At 44.0% G+C, this 19,394-nt stretch overlaps 2 protein-coding genes across 5 annotated transcripts in view; both read right to left on the bottom strand.

Moving 5' to 3' along the window:
• The window catches only part of gnl1 (guanine nucleotide binding protein-like 1), an 11,134-nt gene extending 3,274 nt beyond the window's left edge, over nucleotides 1–7,860 (bottom strand). The window contains exons 1-8 of the mRNA XM_012821481.3: nucleotides 7,487–7,860; nucleotides 3,566–3,716; nucleotides 3,163–3,299; nucleotides 2,702–2,853; nucleotides 1,873–1,944; nucleotides 1,520–1,712; nucleotides 907–1,005; nucleotides 477–659 (exon numbers count right to left, since the gene is read on the bottom strand). Coding sequence (XP_012676935.2) covers nucleotides 477–659; nucleotides 907–1,005; nucleotides 1,520–1,712; nucleotides 1,873–1,944; nucleotides 2,702–2,853; nucleotides 3,163–3,299; nucleotides 3,566–3,716; nucleotides 7,487–7,559 — 1,060 coding nt within the window. The 5' untranslated portion in view covers nucleotides 7,560–7,860. The remainder of the gene's footprint in view (nucleotides 1–476; nucleotides 660–906; nucleotides 1,006–1,519; nucleotides 1,713–1,872; nucleotides 1,945–2,701; nucleotides 2,854–3,162; nucleotides 3,300–3,565; nucleotides 3,717–7,486) is intronic.
• Nucleotides 7,861–8,825: 965 nt separating this feature from the next.
• znf384b (zinc finger protein 384 b) lies at nucleotides 8,826–19,391 on the bottom strand. Of its 4 annotated transcripts, none has more exons than XM_031576349.2 (11): nucleotides 18,472–19,390; nucleotides 17,680–17,747; nucleotides 16,735–16,990; nucleotides 15,839–15,961; nucleotides 15,221–15,381; nucleotides 14,987–15,063; nucleotides 13,755–13,979; nucleotides 11,903–12,070; nucleotides 11,549–11,627; nucleotides 11,050–11,208; nucleotides 8,826–10,761 (listed from the first exon to the last, which is right to left on the bottom strand). In XM_031576349.2, the coding sequence occupies exons 1-11, from the start codon at nucleotides 18,476–18,478 to the stop codon at nucleotides 10,330–10,332; spliced, it is 1,755 nt and encodes a 584-aa protein (XP_031432209.1). In that variant the 5' UTR covers nucleotides 18,479–19,390; the 3' UTR covers nucleotides 8,826–10,329. The 4 variants fall into 4 exon arrangements, with proteins under 4 accessions (XP_031432209.1, XP_031432210.1, XP_012676947.2 ...); XM_031576350.2 differs by having other exon boundaries at nucleotides 18,554–19,390; XM_012821493.3 differs by having other exon boundaries at nucleotides 19,037–19,390.
• Between the last annotated feature and the right edge of the window lie 3 nt (nucleotides 19,392–19,394).

The raw sequence follows: 19,394 nt of genomic DNA, 5'->3' as shown, positions 1-19,394 counted from the left end.
AAAAGCCAGCATTCTTGCGGTGCTGTTGCCTTGATTCTTAGGTGGTGTGTTCTCTCTGCTGGATCCAGACACCACAATAATGCAGAAGAGGGAGTATCTATGGTAAAACTAGCTGAGCTTGGAACAATTATGAAAGCTGCCTTTTAAGAAGAACCACATAATGTCAGGCCTTGAATATGCAAAAACAAGTTCCCTTCCTGCCCCCTCCACCAACTACCTCCTGTTGTCAATTAGAAACACAACAGCAGTGAGCAACATGTGATCTTTGTGATCTCTCCATCAAGTTGCAATCCACAAAAAAACTCAAATGAGAGCAGACTTTCAATACCTGGATCAGAACAAGTCAAGATGCCGAGGAAACCCAGCTGCCAGTGAGCTAAGATGACTCATCACATTACCTGTGAGATAAGATGACTCATCACATAACCTGTGAGATAAAAATGCAGCTGCAGGTGGGAGGGGGGGTAGCCTCTTACCTATGCAGCCAATGGTGAGCACTCCATCCTTAAACAGCTCCTGAATAGGATTGCTCATCTCCATGGCGACATCGCTATGGTGCTCCACCAGCACAGACTCCACCGCGTCGTCTGTGTGTTCCCATTCAGATCCCATGGCAGCAGCATCCCTCTGAATCTTCTGCTCCCAGCTGCTCAGGTCCACTGCAACATCACACATAACATTGGTGTCATGACAATAATCACTATAATCTTCAACAAGCAACAATAATCCACAGCTTAATTCACAATCAATACAAATCACCAGTCATGGTCATCCACCACCACCAACTCTGACACACCTCTCCAACACCATTACACTAATATGCAGCCAGTAATGCACCTTCACAGCTTCTGTGCACTGGACTCAAATCCTCCCCTGTCCCCACCTGGAGCACATCCCATTGCTCACCTCTTCCGGCTGTGATCTCCTGACACACCTTCATGATATGGATGGGTCCTCCAGCCCGGCCCCAGTGTCCCTTCTGCTTCATCCTCCTCTTCTGAAGGACTGACAACAGACAGAGGCAGTGTTGTGTTATGCAGTCTGACTAAACATGTTTCTTTTTTTACTTTATTTACTCTTCCCACCACAACACAAATCTGAATGTCTCTAGGTCAAATTCATCTGCTTCCCCCCACTTTGCTGTTAATGTGTTAACATTGTGTTCTTCCTCCTTCACCTCCGCTTTACACACTCTCTTTGTCACATGTCACATGTCACATGTCACATGTCACATGTCACATGTCACATGTCACATGTCACATGTCACATGTCACATGTCTCTCTCTCTCTCTCTCTCTCTCTCTCTCTCTCTCTCTCTCTCTCTCTCTCTCTCTCTCTCTCTCTCTCTCTCTCTCTCTCTCTCTCTCTCTCTCTCTCTCTCTCTCTCTCTCTCTCTCTCTCTCTCTCTCTCTCTCTCTCTCTCTCTCTCTCTCTCTCTCTCTCTCTCTCTCTCTCTCTCTCTCTCTCTCTCTCACTTCTACTGAGGCCTGTCAGGGCCAACCCTGTCCAGCTCCCTTACTTGTGTTGTAGGGCATCCCAGGGTGCGAGGTGAAGCAGACGCAGTGCAGGTGGGGGAAGTGGGTGTTCAGGTAATGTTTCCAGGCCAGCACGAGAGGCGGAGGACACAGGTCTGCTTTGTTCAGGACCAGTATCACATGCTTCTGAAGCTCTACCGTGATGTAGTGGTAGAAGGTCGGGGGGAACTGTAACGCCTAGCCAAGGAGACACAGACAAGGGCAAATTTACATTGAGTCTGTCACCATCTAGTGGTGGGTTAAGAGACATACAATAGTTCTGACCTACATATCATTTGTTATTATTATAATTTTTTTTTTTTATAGTAAAAAATTAAAAAGAAGTCCATTAATTTACCGGGTGCCTGATGTCCACAATGAGTAAGATGACATCTGACATCTCCAAGACCCTCCACAGTTGTCTCCATGTCTACGGGCACAGAGGAAAGGACGAGAGGGAGGAGAGGCATTAGGTAGAAGAGGAAAGAGAGGGAGAGAAAATTATACATGATGAATCACGAGCAGAACCCAGGAAAGATCAGTATATAATTTTAAAAACACATCTGAGGTTTACAACAGTTGGGTAAGCAGAAAAAAAGCCTATAGCATTACGTTCTCCCAACACACAGTCTACGCACAGAGAAAAGGGTGACAGTGTGGGGATGTGGGTGGGTGTTATGGAGATACTCGTCGTGTATCAGCAAGACTCTGAAGATACCTGCGCCAGTGCTAGCATGCCATCACAGCTCTTTATGCGTCAGAGCTTTGGGGCTGATACTCACGGATTTGCATTCCTGAGTATTTCCACCCACTCTTTTGACACTGCCCTTTACAGCACAGTAATATGGCCATTTGTGTCCCTTACCTGAACCTTGTGTACGTGTGTTCCGAACTTTTCCCCAAGGACCTCTAAATGCTTTAAGATCATTATCTATGCAATGTTTAGCCTCTGAAGAGATCAAATGAATGGAGTGTAAGGTAAACTGAGAGGACATGACCTCCATTAGATGATGAAGCACAGACTGATATTTAAAATATTTAGGGAATGAATCATCACTAACAGCATTTGTTTTTTTTTTTACAAGGGGAAATGCAACACAAGAGGCGATTGTTTTCAAAGTTACACATCATCCATGAATGATTAGAACCACGAGGCAGTTGTGGTTGTGCTGTTGGGGAGCGGTTACCTCCAGGTTATGCTCAAAGTGGCTGAGCGTGCCGACTGGGTTTCGGGAAGCGAGGGCCTCCAGGTACTCCCGAAACGACTTCTCCTCCTTCCTCAACAGCTCGTCTCGTGACATCCCATAATGCCAGGCTGGTCGCCGCGGAAAGTCCAGCCCTTTCAATAACACGGATGAGAGAGAGTGAAATGGACCCGTGTCAAATTGGATAATGCACATTTGGTTGCACTAAAGCTATATGAAATGAAATGGAAATAACATAGTTCTGGAACAATTTAAAAGGTCAATGTTACAGAATAGCCAGTTGGATTCCTGATGAAACCAGGCATATCAATCAGGTTATTTCATCTCAACATCAAGGTTGGCATCTGCGGTCTGTAGTCATGCTACATGGCTCATTGTATTATGGATGATATCATTGAAGCATAACAGTCATATACTGGATAGAAGGATATTTGAGTTTCTACCTCTGTCCTCAGGGTAGATGTCGTTTATATCAACTTCCATGTCCTGTTCAGCTGCAGGTTCCAAAACTTTCACCATGGCTATCTTCTTCCGCCTGTCCACCTCCTCGCGACTCTCCTTCTCAAAGTGCAATCGAAATCTGGACGCAAAAGAACAGAGGAAAACCTATCTGTTTTCGTGGCCAGTAGAAGCAGACAGTCTACACCATATTTACCTTGAATTATCCTAAAAGATTTGTCAAATCAAAGCTCTTTTTGCAAGGGGGAACAATCAAAACCAGAGGGAAGAGGATAGAGAGAGAGAGAGAGAGAGGGTGAGAAGCTAAGTAATCATTTCAATTGATTCAATGAGGATCCTGTACTTTTGTAGTTATTTATTGATGGAGAAGCAATCACTTGCACTCACCTGTTGGGGTCATATCGACCGTCCCTAGTAGTAACAGGCTGCTGGTTGAGTCGCCTCACGTCTGTAGTTTCACTGTCTGACGTGTCGGACTGGCGCTCAGTCCCTCTCTCTGCACTGGCATTCCGACTGCTGGGTCCTGAGCCTGGGTCCCCTAAATACATGAGTGTTGCACATAGTTAATTACCATGATACTCATCACAGCCTATTCATGACCATTATTACAAAGCAAGGCCAGGAGTTCAGATTTCGATGTTAGTCTGCTGTCAACAGAATAATTGTTATAAAACATGATACAGACTTGTAAACAATGAGCTAAACAAGTTTGCTCATGACAAATGTGTGTCATGAACATCTTTTAATGTGCAGCGCTGACGTGACGTGATGCATGCTGGAATTAACACAATGCATGTTGGTTAGAAATGTTGTCCAACTTCCGCCAGCACTGTGGAACGTCCAAATGTCACATGACATTAAAAGCTTGTGGGAGCAAGGCTCAAACCCTTCTGACCCATTGAGACAGATTGACATTTTTTGGATTTTCTACTTTGAAGAAAAACTATTTAATTTCAGGTGTGCACCTAGCTATCTGAAGTCTGCTGACGTTGCTACGTGCTTGCTTGACAACAGATAACCTAGCATAGGAAGCTCTGAAAGACTTGCTGTGTATGAAATGCATAAAATCCAGTAAGAAATAAATCAAGATTGTAATGTTAATTTAGTGAAATGATTAAGCTAGCATGGAGCACCAAGCACTATGTGACAACATTAGTGACCTCTATAACTATGGATAGTTGGCTGTCAATCTTGCTAGGATAAGAAATTGAAAAAAAAAAACCCCACATTTGGCAAAAAAGACACTCAATGTCTGATATGTATATTATTAAGATATGTCTGATAATGTAATGATCCGTAGATGAGCACAGGGTAAATTACATTTTGATATTCCAACTGATTTGACCCTCACCAAAGACGATTCAGGCAAAGGATTCAAACTTTGGGTCTCGTGACACGTCCTTCTATGCAGACAAGAACCCTCCCTTTTGCTGCCATACATGTATTGCCATGAAGTATCTTGCTCCGCCTATCTAAAATCTTTGGTTGCTCTCCATCCGCTGAATGAGCTACAAAATGTCTTCATGACGTCAGAGCATCACCATCATTGACTAGATTCTCTGATGACAAACATGACGTGTGTTTCCTGATGTATGTGGATCTGATATGTGATTTCTGCAACAGCGGAAACAATCAAATCCCGCTTTTCTTGTGTGCACCTGGAAGTTGCAGGTTCTCAAGAAGTTAGTTGGAGAAAAATATTTATTACGTGGACATAAAGTCTTGCACTTCCTCCTTATCCTTCCTCTAATGCCATCTCCTCTAACTAGTACATAACTCGCACTTACAGTAGTTACATTCCTGCACTTTTTTTATTTCTTATGTTAAGTAGTATTTAGTATTTATTGTTAGACTAAGTCTCTATTGCTCGTAGCTTGATTGTTCTCTCCTTTGTAAGTCGCTTTGGATAAGAGCATCTGCTAAATGTAAATGTAATAAAATGAGTTACAAGGTTATGGAGCCAGTCATACACTGTTGTATTCCCTTAGAAAATAAGCTAGGGTTAGCCAGAAGAAGTGTAAGTCAATGGAAGGCTAATGCTAGTTTGGTGTCTCAGGCTCTCCAATGACTGGTCCGTATTTGGAACGCTCAATTATCCCCTTAAGGAGGATTTATGGTTGCCATTGCGGTCCTTGCGCAAGTTGTTGTGCGCCAAAATTGACATCATTACTGCTAGCAATTTTAGGAACAGTCCTCAAATGAATATTGGCGATAACCGTCATGTCATATTAGGCTATTTCACTATTCACAGCTTCTTCCCGGCTGCCATTGGCCTCATTAACAAGGCCCGGGACCCCCACCTGACGTGGACTCTTATCCCGCCCCCACATCTCAAGCCTGTGTTATGTTAACACACACTACAATGCACACTGCACATTGCACATTCACTTTTGCACTCCTGCCCTGCTTTTTGTATTGTAGTACTTATTGTGTTTGTGTAGTACTTATTGTGTTTGTATGTTTTTATGCTCACTGTATGCACCTATACACCAGAACAAATTCCAGGTAGGTGTAAACCTACTTGGCAATAAATACTATTCTGATTCTGATGCTCTACTCTGCACATTCTTATTGCTGCTTCCAGTGGATAATCCATAACTGAATACAGGTGATACAGTTAACAGTCATGTATCTGTGCTCTAATTCAGCAAATTACTTCCAGCAGTTTAGATGGTATTTTTCTCAGCAGTGACATCTACTGTGTAGGAGAAGAGTGCAGTGAATCAAAAGGCCCTCTAGGAAAAGTATAAAAGATTATGGCGCTATGTTGATGTCACAGTTCCCAAGCATACCGGCGCCTTTAAATGTCCCAAGACTGTAAAAACAATAGACAGTGGACCTGGACGATTTTCTGTTTACTACCCATGCTCTGGATCCAAAAAGCACTTACTGCACAGACTCTGGCCCCAATTTTGTCAATATGACCGACCAATTTCGGCTTCATTTCTTCAGAACATACTTGCATGACACATTGGTGTCCATCTTTTCTGCCAGCCATTGGTGTGAACAGGGCCTCTGATTAAATGAGAAGACATTAGATGGCCATTTTTCTTTGTTGACTTTGGATACAGCCATCTGGCTTGTTACCGTTTTTAGCATCATAGGTGGCTAGCAGTGTCAGCTGTAAAGTTCATTTCAGATGAAACGCTGACTTAATTAACGGTCATGAAGATTTCTATGTTAATGATAGAATCACAAAGTTTAATGAGAAACAATGTGCCGTTCAGGATTGCTGAACTAGTTACCTACGTAAGTTGGAGTTTCCATAAGAATTACACGTTATGCTCTGAGCTGTGTCATCAGCGACAGACTACGAAAGCCCTTAAGTGCTGTGTCGTCGCCAGGGCTTCTTCATTTTTGTGGACTATGAATTCACCTTTAGATATGATCTTGTCATGGTCAGCTTTAGTAGTACTTTGCCTTTGCATGCTTACCATGTATTCGAAGATTTCTCACTGAATACAAGGATGTAGGCCACGTAAATTCATTCTTATTCAGAATTAACAACAGATACCGCCTCTCATTCAATTAACTTGACTTTGCCTCATCATTACATAATGAAGTGTTGCGTCTGCGCAGTGCTGGTCCGCATACTAACAACAGTACAGTAACACAGCATCATCAGTGAATGCATGAAATTAGGATATCGTGCTCATAAAACCATATGTAATTATTATTAAGCTTCTCATTTCAAAATAATATAGACTGATGCTCTTGTCAACAAAATATTATATCTAGTGAAATAACAGTTCGGGGTTAACGATGGTGTTGTTGACTGTCAGTACGATTTGTGTACTAGCTACGCGTCCTATCTCACCTTCCCGGTCAGCTAGCTATCAACTACTATAATAACAAAACAACAATAAAATGTAAGATGGTCGCTAACCTAATGTTACAGCTTATGGAGCCATATAGCTGTCAGGGATGAGTAAAGTCATGATAGCCATATTCAACAACTCCCGTTAGCTCAGGTTAACAAGCGGTAGCACCGTTGCTTATAACGTTAGTAAAAAACGCTAGCTGGCCGTTTCTGGCTAGCTAACGTTACCAAGTAATTTGAAAGTATGTGCTTTCGCAGCCTTCACAGTGCAGCTAGTTACAGTGTTTTTTAGAAGATAATCATGTCCTCTTTAAGGTTACTGGCACTCAGTTATATGAACACCGTATTGTAATCGGCAATTTATGTATGGAAGAATAACACAATCCATAAAATGTAGCCAACACTCAACAGCTAACTTAGTGTTCACGTTAGCTAATCGTAATTTGGTGTTTGGCGTTATATGATAGCTGGCTAAGTTGGCTACTTACCTCTTTTTCTCTCCCTCCGCACTTGGAGCTGCTTCTTTTTCTGTTTGTTACTGAAAGGCTTTTTCCGTGGCATTTTTAAGTTCAGTTGAAAATTGGAAATGTGTGCCAAGAGAACCACGTTTCTGTCGAGTCCTCTGTATTTACATTCGTGAAGTTTCTCGACTTCTACCCACACTTTTGACTGACGCCATGTCTGCAGCACGTAAAGAGGAATGTACCAGTATAAATAAAGTTTTGAAGAGGGATAAACACTACCTACGTAATATTAACACCCTTATCGACCGATTTGTTTTACGAACGTGTATTAAAACAAACTGCACCTGACAGAGCTAGACGTAATGAAATATTTTCAGAACACGCCCCTATGTGACCCTTGGATGGTACACTCTACGGTGGACATGCAAATACTCGTGCTTCAGGCACTGCTGATACCCTTCCACAGTGGATGTGACTGACATTCCCGTAGTGAAGTTCAATGTAGCAATCAATAGTTCTATAATTAACTGTCCACAATAGATCCTCGTATTATGAGGTTATGACTAATATAAACCAAATCCAGAAATACAAATTACTGGCTAACCATTCATAATACTTTTAATTTAATTTATTTTTTATTTAATGTGTTTTACTTTGATCTTCATCGTAATACAACGTGATATTAAGGGGTTAGATGAAATATATCTGCAGTTTTATTTTCTATCTTATGTTATGCATTTTATGTATTCTATTTTTTATCTTAAATCTTTATGCACTCTATCCCTGTTTTTATGTTACTTTAAAAAAAATTATGCACTCTATCCTAGTTTTTATGTTTTATGTTTATTTGATGTCTATTTTTATGCAGATCACTGTGCATGTAATTTCTTTGTTTCTTTCTTTGCTGTTAAGCACTTTGAGCTGCATTGTTTTGCATGAAAGTGCTATACAAATAAAGTGTATTATTATTATTCATGAAGTCAAGCGCAATACCACAATTTCATAGGCACAGATGACCGGTTTTGTTTTCATAAAGATAATTCTGTTATAGACCTTGAACTACAATAACTCTCAAGGAGCAATGAAAATGTGTTTTCCCCAATAGTTCTGTACATTCTATAAATGTTGGCATTATATTTTCGAAGTATACTTGTTTAAATTTTTAAATGCCTTCCAACATCATTGTTGATAAAGATGCATTTTTGACTGCAGATTTATCCCTCCAAAAGTGTACATTGGTGCAATTGTTTATGGTTCCGGTGATTTTATTCCATGCGTTTGTTTACGCTGCACTGACATTGCCAGATAATACAAAATGTAAGAAAGGTCAGTATGCAAGCCATATAGCAGCAACATATGGGTGTGCATTACAGAGAGAATTATTTTATTGTTTTGATAGGGGTAAACACTCTGGTTCATCATTCTACTATGCTGGGTGCATAAAATACAATATAATAGTAGGTACGATTTGCAATAACATAACAGTGATAATAAGAATACAGTTTTTAAAAAGAGACAACCAACTACTAGAGCATTACACACAGCACCAACCAGCCAATCACATCCCAACCTCATGAGTTAGAGGGGATTAACAGGGGACTTGCTTGGCCAGTGTCCAGATTTTTTTTTCCAAACTGATGAATTACATGATGACTTTCCCTTCACACACACACACACACACACACACATTCACACACATATAAGTGTATATATATATTTATATATATATATTTTAGAAAATGTCCCCATTCCCCCCAAAAATAAAAAACATACATACATCCCTAAAAAAAAAAAAAAAAAAAACACTTTTAAGTGTATAGTTTACATTATATATAATAGGGACCTTACAAAAATGCAATGCAATAATAACCATAATAAAACTGAAGGTAGATATAAATTGACCACCATCTGTAGTAAAGTATGAAAAGTTACTTTCACAGAGAGCATAAGTAGAGTATCGGCACTGATATGGCTTCTGCCATCGAAAAGGAAGCCTTGAGCATATAAAATGTAGACAAAAAGGGAGAAACTTCTCTGATCTTTTGGATATTTTCATTCACACTTCGCTCTCCACATTCCAGTACTAAGTCATTATTTCTATGGTCCTTGTCTCTTCCCACGATTTCATTTGTTAAAATGTGATGCATAGAGAAAGTCCTTAATGTTTAAAAGGCATTGGGATTCACTTGTCAAATTTAATCTTGATACAAATTTTCCTTGAACCTAATCTGCTTTAGAGAAGCAGTCTTTTAGGACCACATGGAGTGGAAAAACCCATTGGATATAGTAAGCCACCAAGATTACTGGACTATGGCTGAATGACGTTAGCGTCACAGAAAAGAAAGTCTTCCTCTGGCAAGACGGCAAGAAAAATCATAAGGTGTGACGTGAGAAACAAAGAGAAAACACAATGTTTTCCATATGTGACCGTTCTATTCCCATGAGACTGTTCCGTCCATATTTGAGGCTGTTCTTGATGTCACTTCAATATTGCTTGCTAGATACCTGGGCCAGTCTTGGAGAGCCCTCGCACGTAGAGGCCTGTGTTACAACCAAGAATTCTATTTAGCTTCATCTGAATTAAAGCTGTAAAAACTACAACTAGGGCAGCCTGCTTGCCATCTTTAGGGAGGAGTCAGAGAAGTTTTAAAGCCCTTCCATCTGTTCACCACTCAGATGTCAAATCCTTTATAAAAAAAGAAAAGAAAACGAGAGACGAAACTTAACAGCATTCCCAGAGGTATCATATTTGAAGATCTGCATCAGTAAACACTGTCTGTAAGACCGAATGAAACCTTCGTCATTCTGCCAGTGCTTTAGTGCTCTTTCTAGCTCCTTCCCCTTCTCTCAGTCCTCTTCCACTTGCTCTAGGAGTTGAGGTGCTCCACCTGGATGGTGGAGGTGGCCACCGTGAGGCACAGGTCTTTGTGAGCTGTGAGGCTGGCCACGCTCACAGGCTTGTACTGTATATCCCCCGCTGCTACAGTCTTATATTGGTGCAGGTCAAAGGGGCATGGGACGCCCTCAACCTGGGAGTAGCTCCCTTGGTTACCGTGGCCTCCCTGGGACTGGCCCTGGTTTTGTCCTCCACCAGCACCTCCTCTTCCACCACCACCACCTCCACCCTGCCTGCTGTCGCTCCGGTCGCCCCGGCTCTGGGCTCCTCCCCCTGCGGAAGAGCCGGGGTTCTGGCCCTGGTTCTGGCTGGCGGCGGACTGGGCATGTTGGGCTACCAGCACCGCTGCAGCTGTGAGGGGGTCTGGGTTGTGTTTGCGCATGTGTTTCATCAGGTACGTCTCCTGAAGGCAGGAAGGAGAGGAGAGCAAGAGAGAGCAAAAACAAGAGAGGAACAAGAGAGCGTTTCAGAAGCAGTCTTCAATGCACACATAACTACAGAACCAAATTGTTCAGCTAACACCAAGGCACCATAAAGTCTGAAGAGATTGAATGCGTGTTGAAAATTGTACTTCATCTATACGAATGTCCCCTCCAGGCTTTTGCAATAGGCAAAATATCACACAACCACATGCATATAGGCATAGCAAAAATGTAATTTGTTAGTAGTAGATGGGGGCTTCCATGCGTACCGATGTGTATGTGCGGTTGCACAGACCACAGGAGTAGAGTTTGGCGTGTTTGACCGTGTGTGTGGACAGGTGCACCTCCAGGCTGGCTGCGTCTGTGTAGCCACGGTTACAGCTGTGGCACTTGTAGGGCTTGTCCTTGTTATGCTGCCGGCGGTGCGACTGAGAGTGGAGAAGAGTGGAGGAGAGAGAGAGAGAGAGAGGCGCTCATTAAGAATTGAATATGGTATAAGAATGATGAGCTCTAAGCACTTAAGAGAAGTTTGTTTTGGTGAAGATGAGCCATCAGGTGTATTATTCAGGGCCCAAGAAGAGATACTTGTGAGGTAATGAGGTTTCTAACACATTGCATGCACAATCATGAAAAAATAAATAAATATTCACACCCACACACCCAAGTCACCGTTTCAACAGAACATGTTCAACTGGGTTTGAAAAGGGCGACTGAACGGTCCCATAATGAATTAGCAAGGCAGAGGGGTGGCTTTCCAGGCACACTCACCTGTAGATTAGAGAGCTGGGTGAAGGCTTTCTCACAACCAGGATGCACACACTTATACGGCCGGTCACCTGTGTGGATCCTACACGCGCACACACACACACACACACGCACGCGCACACACACACACACGCACACACACCACACACAAAGTAAGCCTCCGGCCACTGAATCATTTATCACCCATAATGAACGGACCGCAAAGGAGAGGCTGATTTCTGGAGGACGAGGGATCACGTTGAGGATAGTGAGGAAGATCAGCATCTCCGAGACAGAGACAACAAATGAGACGAGGACGAAATCAAAAGAAGGCTGCACCAGGGGGTGCAGGGGGTGGATGGGCTGGCGTATAATGACCTGTTGTGCTGCTGTAAGTGGCTGAGCTGTCTGAAGGTCTTCTGGCAGTAAGAGCAGCCGTAGGGCTTCACACCCGTGTGGATGCGGATGTGCTGGGCCAGGTAGCTGGTGTTGGCAAACGACTTGGTGCAGTGGGGGCACTTGTGGGGCTTGGACTCGGTGTGATTTCTTCAGAGAGAACAGAGGAAGGAGAGGAACAGAGAGAGAGAGAGAGAGAGAGAGAAAGAGAGATCATGATTTATTCATTTAATCAGATGAGAAACTGCGATGACAAAAATAAAACCCAAGAGGGCAGCAAACACAAGTCACAAGCATCTGCATCGTCCTCACTGTGCAATGTTTACGCAGCATAATTGCAGGTCACTGGATGCCATTCTATCACACTGAGAATCATGTATGAGGAGTGCAGATGCTGCAGACAAAAACCCATCAACAATGCATGGTTGGCATGGCAACACCACCCACCCCATCTCCTTCTGTCTCCCTCTTTTCTGTCTGCACTGCTCTCTGTTTTTTTCCTGTCTCATCTCTGGCAAGGATTCTTTCCCCCTTACTTGGTAATAACAATACTGAAGCACTGTGTGTGGTCATCACTAAACCCTCAGGAAGTAAATAAGCCAGAGAGGATTGGGGGAAGGGAGAGGACAAATTGAGTAGAGGAGAGATGAAATGAGGTGAAGAGAGGAGAGGAGAGGTGAGGGGAGTGGAGAGGGGAGTGAGCTGGCAGCTGCTGTGGCCAGATGTTTGGCTAAGACACACGCTCAAGGACAAGCCTCTTTCCAGCGGTACCAGGGCCTCTTCCACAGAAGGGGATTTCTAGATGCCACTCATGTTTGTCACAGGAGTGAAGGGATAACCAGTAAGACCCAAATCGCTGTGACAATATGGCAAGACAAACCCAGGGAACCAAAACCCGAAATGATTTCAACTTTAAAAACCAATAACAGGGGTGGCGTTTGTTTACACACATTGTTTGCCCAAAAGGACATGGAATAGCTGAGAGAGGGCGGGGGGGGGGGGGGGGGGGGGGGAAGAGAAGGACACAGAGATGAGTACGCATGCCCAGAAACGTATCAAACTAAAAGGAAACATGTGCATAGCTTGAGGGTTAACTTACAATATCAGTCTTTCCAGAAAGTACCTAAATTGATTTTTTTACTACAATTCATTTGCTGGCCATCAGCTTAATAGACCAAAGTTGGATCTGATTTTGAGTGCATTTCAGACGAATCTCAAATGAAGGTCATGCACCGACGCCCACATTCAAATGCATATCACTGATCACCACTGACCCACGTCACTCCCAGACACACAGTCTTCTCCTTTCCCCTATATTTTGCTCTGCTTCTCTCTGCACAGTACACCTTATCTTACCTCTGCTTTGGATGCATTTATTCACACATAGCCTTGTACATTCACACATACACATACAGCGCGCTCACAGTTTCTCTCACCCCAAACAGTATACAAAAACACCACGGCTCTGAAGCAGTAGTCCTCAAACCAGACATTTGGATGGAAAATTTTGCCCCGTTTTGTTAACCAATTCAGAGAACTGATCAGCCCATCATCACAACTTTACATTCAATAGAGACCAATCTCAATAGCCTCTAGTTCGAGGCCCAAGGACCATGATTTGAGGAACCCTGCCTTACACTCTCTCCCTCTCCACCCCATCTCACACAACCCATCCATCCACCCATCCCCAGACACACACACACACACCCATCCCCAGACACACACACACACACACAGCCGCCCACCCTCTCCTCCACTCCATTCCATTCCATTCCGCACCCACACGTGACCCCTCCCCCCCAGAGCGGGGCCGTCTCAGGGCAGCCGGCAGTACCGTGTGTGCTGCTGTAAGTGGCTGAGCTGCCTGAATGATTTCTGGCAGTAGGAGCAGGTGTAGGGCTTGGCCCCGCTGTGGATGCGGATGTGCTGGGCCAGGTAGCTGGAGTTGGCGAAGGATTTGGAGCAGTGGGGGCACTTGTGCGGTTTGGCCTCTGTGTGAGACTTTGCGTGGATCTGCATGTCTGACTTACTGAAGAAGGTCACCGCACACATCCGGCACCTACGGACGAGAGAGACACAGAGACCAGGAGGGAGGGACGGAGGGGTGTGAAGGAAGGCGACAGCGAAAGAAAAGTAACAAGGAGAGAGGGGGGGGGGAAGGGGAAGGAGAGGGGGGGAGAGGAGAGGGGAGGGGGGAAGAAAAATTGAAGTAGGGAGTGAGGACACAAAGTGGGAAAAAAACAGAGAAGATGGTGATTTATGAGACAAAGGAGAAAAGAAAAGATGAGAGCAGACAGGATGAAATCACAGTGAGGATTGATAAGAATGGGGGACACATGAGTGAGCAACATAACGAAGGTGAGAGAAGAAAAGGTCAGGGGGGAGGGGGGGGGGGGGTGACAAAAGGAGACAAGGCACAGAGAAGAGAGAAAGGAGGAGAGGTGAGATCTGTGAAACATAGGCAGCAGGACAAACATGGCAGATGCTGTAGAGAAATGAACAGCCGAGAAAAAGCGGGGCAACGATCACACCAGTGCCACCACAAAGTGCGTGGGGAAGAACGTGAGAAAGAGTGAGTGAGTGAGTGAGTGAGTGAGTGAGTGAGACAGACAGGTGGAGGTGGTGAGGAGGGCCAGGTGCTCATCCAGTGTGCGCAGTGGGAGGTCTGTTCATGTGGCCATGAGATGAAAGGCTTACACATGCAGCAATGGTCAGAAGCGTGCGCGTGCGCGTACAGACACACACACACACACACACACACACACACACATCTAGAACACACTCATTCTCTCTGCCCCCTATAAAAAGCGCAAGCAGGTGAGAGTGCGTGTTGTGCCCCTTCCCGAGTCTGCTTCTGCTGCAGCAGCAGCCATGCAATGCAGTGGTGTCAGTGTGCTGAAGCCGAGCTCCACAGAAGCTTCTAGACATCCCTGGTTCTTGCCCTACTCTAACCTGTGCACATACAGGCATGTGGTGTGCAGGTGTGCAGCCATTCGACCACCTGCACAGTTTAGATGGGGATGTGCGGGGGGCTGAGAGAACTTTGGCCCTCCCAGGTTGCCGTACCTGTACGTCTTGGTCCCATTCTTCACCGCATGTTCCTCGTCCTCATTTGATAGATCGTAGGGATCAGATGGGTGATGCTGCAGAACAAAATGACAGGTCTGACACTTCTATTGATGCGTTTCCTCTAAAAAGCATTTACATACTGTTTTCCAATGTTATGCAAAACATAATGAATATGAATCATATACAAAAGGTAGTCTAATCTGGAAAGACAGGAGATCCCTAGAAACACACCTGTCCACCAGCTGCCAGGTGTGCCAAGATCAGCGCCTCACTTCCTGTGGGCAGCACATGACCTGAAGTTGTGGGCCCCATCCGTGCCATATCCGACTTCTTCTTCCTGCCACGCTTCCCTGGCGTCGGTATGACAATGCCTGTACTGAGATCTTTCTTTTCTGTGGGAGTCAAGGGGTGTTTTAGACGACCCACAAATATGTTACTGTTGTCAGTTAACTCTGAGCATTGTACATTTTCTTAACTCAATACCCATCACCTCGGTATTTAGAGTGGCACTCTAGAGCTCAAACCACAGAGCATCCATTGCCTTGGAGCAAAGCTACCAAGTGAAAAACGGTCACGCTTTTGTACATGAGGAGCATCTACACGAGAGCTTAAGTAAATTAACTGCCTGTCATGGAATGCGCCGAGGGTATTCCGACACCACACAGTAAATTCTGCCTCTGAATCACTCCCGTAGTGAGCGAAGACTGAACTCTAATGGTGCGGGGCGTGCAGAGGGTTGGAGAATTGGTTAACTAAGCCCCCAGTGGAGAATTCAAATTGACAGATGGTTGTGTGGGCTCCGCACTGCATTTACATGAGCATTCCAAAGCAGGTGGTTGGGTCGCTTACCCGAGTTTGGTTGGTGGAGGGCAGACACGATCATGGTGGTGGTGGGGTGGCCAGAGACGAAGGACTGCGAGGAGGAGGCCGGGGAGACGAGCGTGCACTGGGGGGTGGTGATGACGAAGCCCGCTGTGGGCAGAGGAGGAGGAGAGACGGAGATTAGTCCGGGAGTGGAGGCCAGGAACAATGAGAAGGGAGGGAACCAGAAAACACTGACAAAATACTGCCGGGAGGGCATAGAAGAGAATTTCATCTTGTGGAGAAACACATGTTCTAAGAACAGAATAGCCATTCTGAGAGCCAAGAAGAGTCAGCTAGTATCAGAGGTGGAAAGACCAGTGGTCCAAGCAATCAGGACAAGGAAAGCCTTGGCTACCGATGTTCTCTACATGACAGCCCAACATTTCTGTACAGTATAGCACTCGTACAATGAACCAAGACTCACTGAAACAGCGGGACTGGTCAAGCATATCTAAATTTTTCACCAACCCTTTGGTCTTTCTGATGTGTTGTTAACGTCAGTCTTGTCAACATAATTTGGGGTGAGGCCTCTACTATATTTGGCATCTCCTAATGATGAGCCGTCTCTCACCCTACTTCTGCATTCTAGGAGATTTAGACCAGCCTTTCCTGTCAATAGCAAGCAGTTTCAAAGCACCCCACCCCTCCCCATTCTCCTCCATCTCACTAGTAGCTCTAAGCTCACATTACCCCTCAGCGGACATCGCACACACGCATTCTCCACTATAGGCATCCCAGGACCATGGCCAGCTACCAGGCCAAACATGCATATTATCAGCACTCTAAATCAAGCATTCCGATGGGCAGACTAGTGAAACACTCTGATCTGAACAAAGTCATCCCACAGACACAGACACACACACACACACACACACACACACCTGCAGTCATGATGCCTGAGGAGGGCACAGGCACCACGGTGATGTTCTGGGAGGTGTGAGGTGGGTGCAGGTGAGATGACCCCCCTCCCCCAACCTCTTGCTTGGGTACCCGCCCACCCGCCACTGCGTCCATGGCAACTGAACCGGGGACGGTGAGCACAGCGGCGGGGTAGTGATGGCCCGAGTGACCGAACGGACTGTTCTTATCCGGTCCGAGCTGCTCCTTCATCTTGTTCAGAAACATGGCATTTTCAATCTGAGGGACACAGACACTCGGGTAAGAATCTGGCATGTTATTACTAGGGGTGGGAATCACCGACGACCTCCTGATTTGATTTATTCATGAGTCTTCGATCACAATTTGGCAAGATCATGATCCTTTAAAACTTTTATATTTCTGTGCTACACTGGCATTTCAATAGAAAATTTGGTTGCTTCAAAGATGTAAAGCCATACTATCTAAAATAGTCAAATGCAAATTCACAAAATAAATAACTTCTCAGTGCTGCACAGTGATCGCAACTAATTGGTTATGCTGGTAGCCTGTCAATCATTTCATTCAATTCACATTAACAATATAATTATTGAAGAGAAAGCCTCAATATGTAGCAACTGCTGTAAAAGGATACGATGCTCTGCAAATTATTATATTTATCTGAATGGATATTTTCCCCACCCCTAGTTAGAATGATTTTCTAACGGTTATCCAATGTTCCTAATCTCAAAAGGGTTTGGGTTCCAGTCTTTACTCTCCTACTCCTCCTCTGCATTTTTAAAATGGTAAAAGTCAAGTCACCTTTATTCAGTCGTGAAGCTCATTTTACAAAACACTGAACAACACATTAATAAACTCTAAATCACAGTCTAAAATGATGACGCAGCAGGTGTGTTTCATGACTTTGATACGGCATGATTTTGGTACGGCAGTGTGTTCCATGCCCTTACCTGTCCTTGTACAGTAGGGACATGAGACCAGAAGTAGGAGGAGTTAAAATGAGACTCATCCATCATTCCTGAAAATTATAGACAACACAGCCAATCACAGAACCATAAATATACACACGTACAAAGTTTGGAAAGTTTCTGATCATTCATGACATTACACTGCAAGGCCTTCGTGTAAAGGCTGAGTACAGTAGCGTTACTCTCTCTCTCTCTCTCTCTCTACTGCACTGTAAAGATGTTGTGGTATGTATGTAGAATACAACAAGTTAAAACAAAAAAACTGATTGCAGTGGAAAGAAGACTAGGAGAACAGATATTATAACAGTATATTGATGAAGTATAGGGTTAGGGTTGATGTCAATAGTAATTGCTTGTTGTAAAATTCGCAGGTGTCGACTTGGGGTGTGTGTTGGGTGGAGTACTTCGAATATTAACCAACTCTAGGAGTGGTTACGAGTCATGTGACAGAGATTATTGAACACAGGCGATTCTACAGATTTGGAATGCTGGCCAAAAATGTATTAGTGTGTATTTATGAGATAAACATATACTAGAAAAGAAAACTTGCAACCCTTTCAAATGATGTGACAACAGCTGCAACCAACCACATCATTGGTGTGGCTTGCAAAATGGATCTGATGCCTTGAAATACCCTGAGGTAACATTAGCTGATTCACAACAACAAATAGTTAATATCAATACACGCCCAAGTTATTTCATAACTAAAAGTTAGTTAGCAAGCTATGTTAGCTACCTAACCAATTTCATGACTGGTAAAATATGAATGCATACCGTTCATGTTACAGCTGTGTCATAAAGTGTTAGCCAATGTACTATTATATAGCCAGCTTGAGCATAGTGTAAAAATACATACTCTGGATGCAAGAATTGTTTTGTTTGTTCGTGTAATGTTACTCCAGCTGTCAAAGTATTGGGAATCGGTTCGTTAAATTTACAAATAATATGAAAGTAGAAACGTTGAGACAATAATCGCGAATCTTGTAGATTACACGTAGCTAGCTAGCTAAATATTTCATTTGTACAACGTTAGCTAGCATCCAAAAATTCAGGCCGATTGTTATGACATAAAAACCAATAGCATATGAACAATACTGCGGGTCAGCCTCTCTACCACTCATCGTCTCTGTGAAAATAAAAAAAGGAAAAAAAACCTCGGAGGATGAAAAAAACCGAGCAAGCGGGGGAAAAAAACTGTCGACGCCGAAAGCCCAATGCTGCGCGAAGCAGCCACACGCAGACTTCCGGCAGACGAGACAGAGAGAAGAGACGGCTGGTGTTTGCAGCACAAATTAAACAGAAAAAAATAAGTATTAAGTGGAAAATTAGACATTATTACCGATACTGAAGACGCTCGTTCCCTCCCCGGGGATTCCTCGGGTCGGGACAGTTAGGAAACTTCGTCCAAATTCTCCCAAATCTAAAATTCCAACGAGTTTTTCTCCTCTGATTTTTTTCTATTTTTTTCTTTTCTTGTACGGAGCTACCCGACCTGTCTACGACACACTTCCCTCGAATAAGGTCGAGAGGCAGAGCGGCCGTGCGCTTTTCTTGATGTCATTTCCGACAAGTGAGGTCTAAATCGGCCACTGAATTTGGAAAGAATTTATCAAGAAAGCCATTATTTGTATCCCCGGAAATCATTATGAATAAAAGTGACATTACACGTTACATTGTGCAAATATTATTCGTGGAAT

This window comes from Clupea harengus, chromosome 11 (genome assembly GCF_900700415.2).
Source record: "Clupea harengus chromosome 11, Ch_v2.0.2, whole genome shotgun sequence".
NCBI lineage: Eukaryota > Metazoa > Chordata > Actinopteri > Clupeiformes > Clupeidae > Clupea > Clupea harengus.
This window is presented reverse-complemented; position numbering and strand designations above follow the sequence as displayed.

Coding starts and splice junctions, on each gene's coding strand:
- znf384b (XM_031576349.2), bottom strand. Junction 15,064..15,220: donor ACCTGGCAGCTGGTGGACAG/GTGTGTTTCTAG, acceptor TTTGTTCTGCAG/CATCACCCATCTGATCCCTA. Junction 10,762..11,049: donor GCAACCGCACATACACATCG/GTACGCATGGAA, acceptor TCCTGCCTTCAG/GAGACGTACCTGATGAAACA.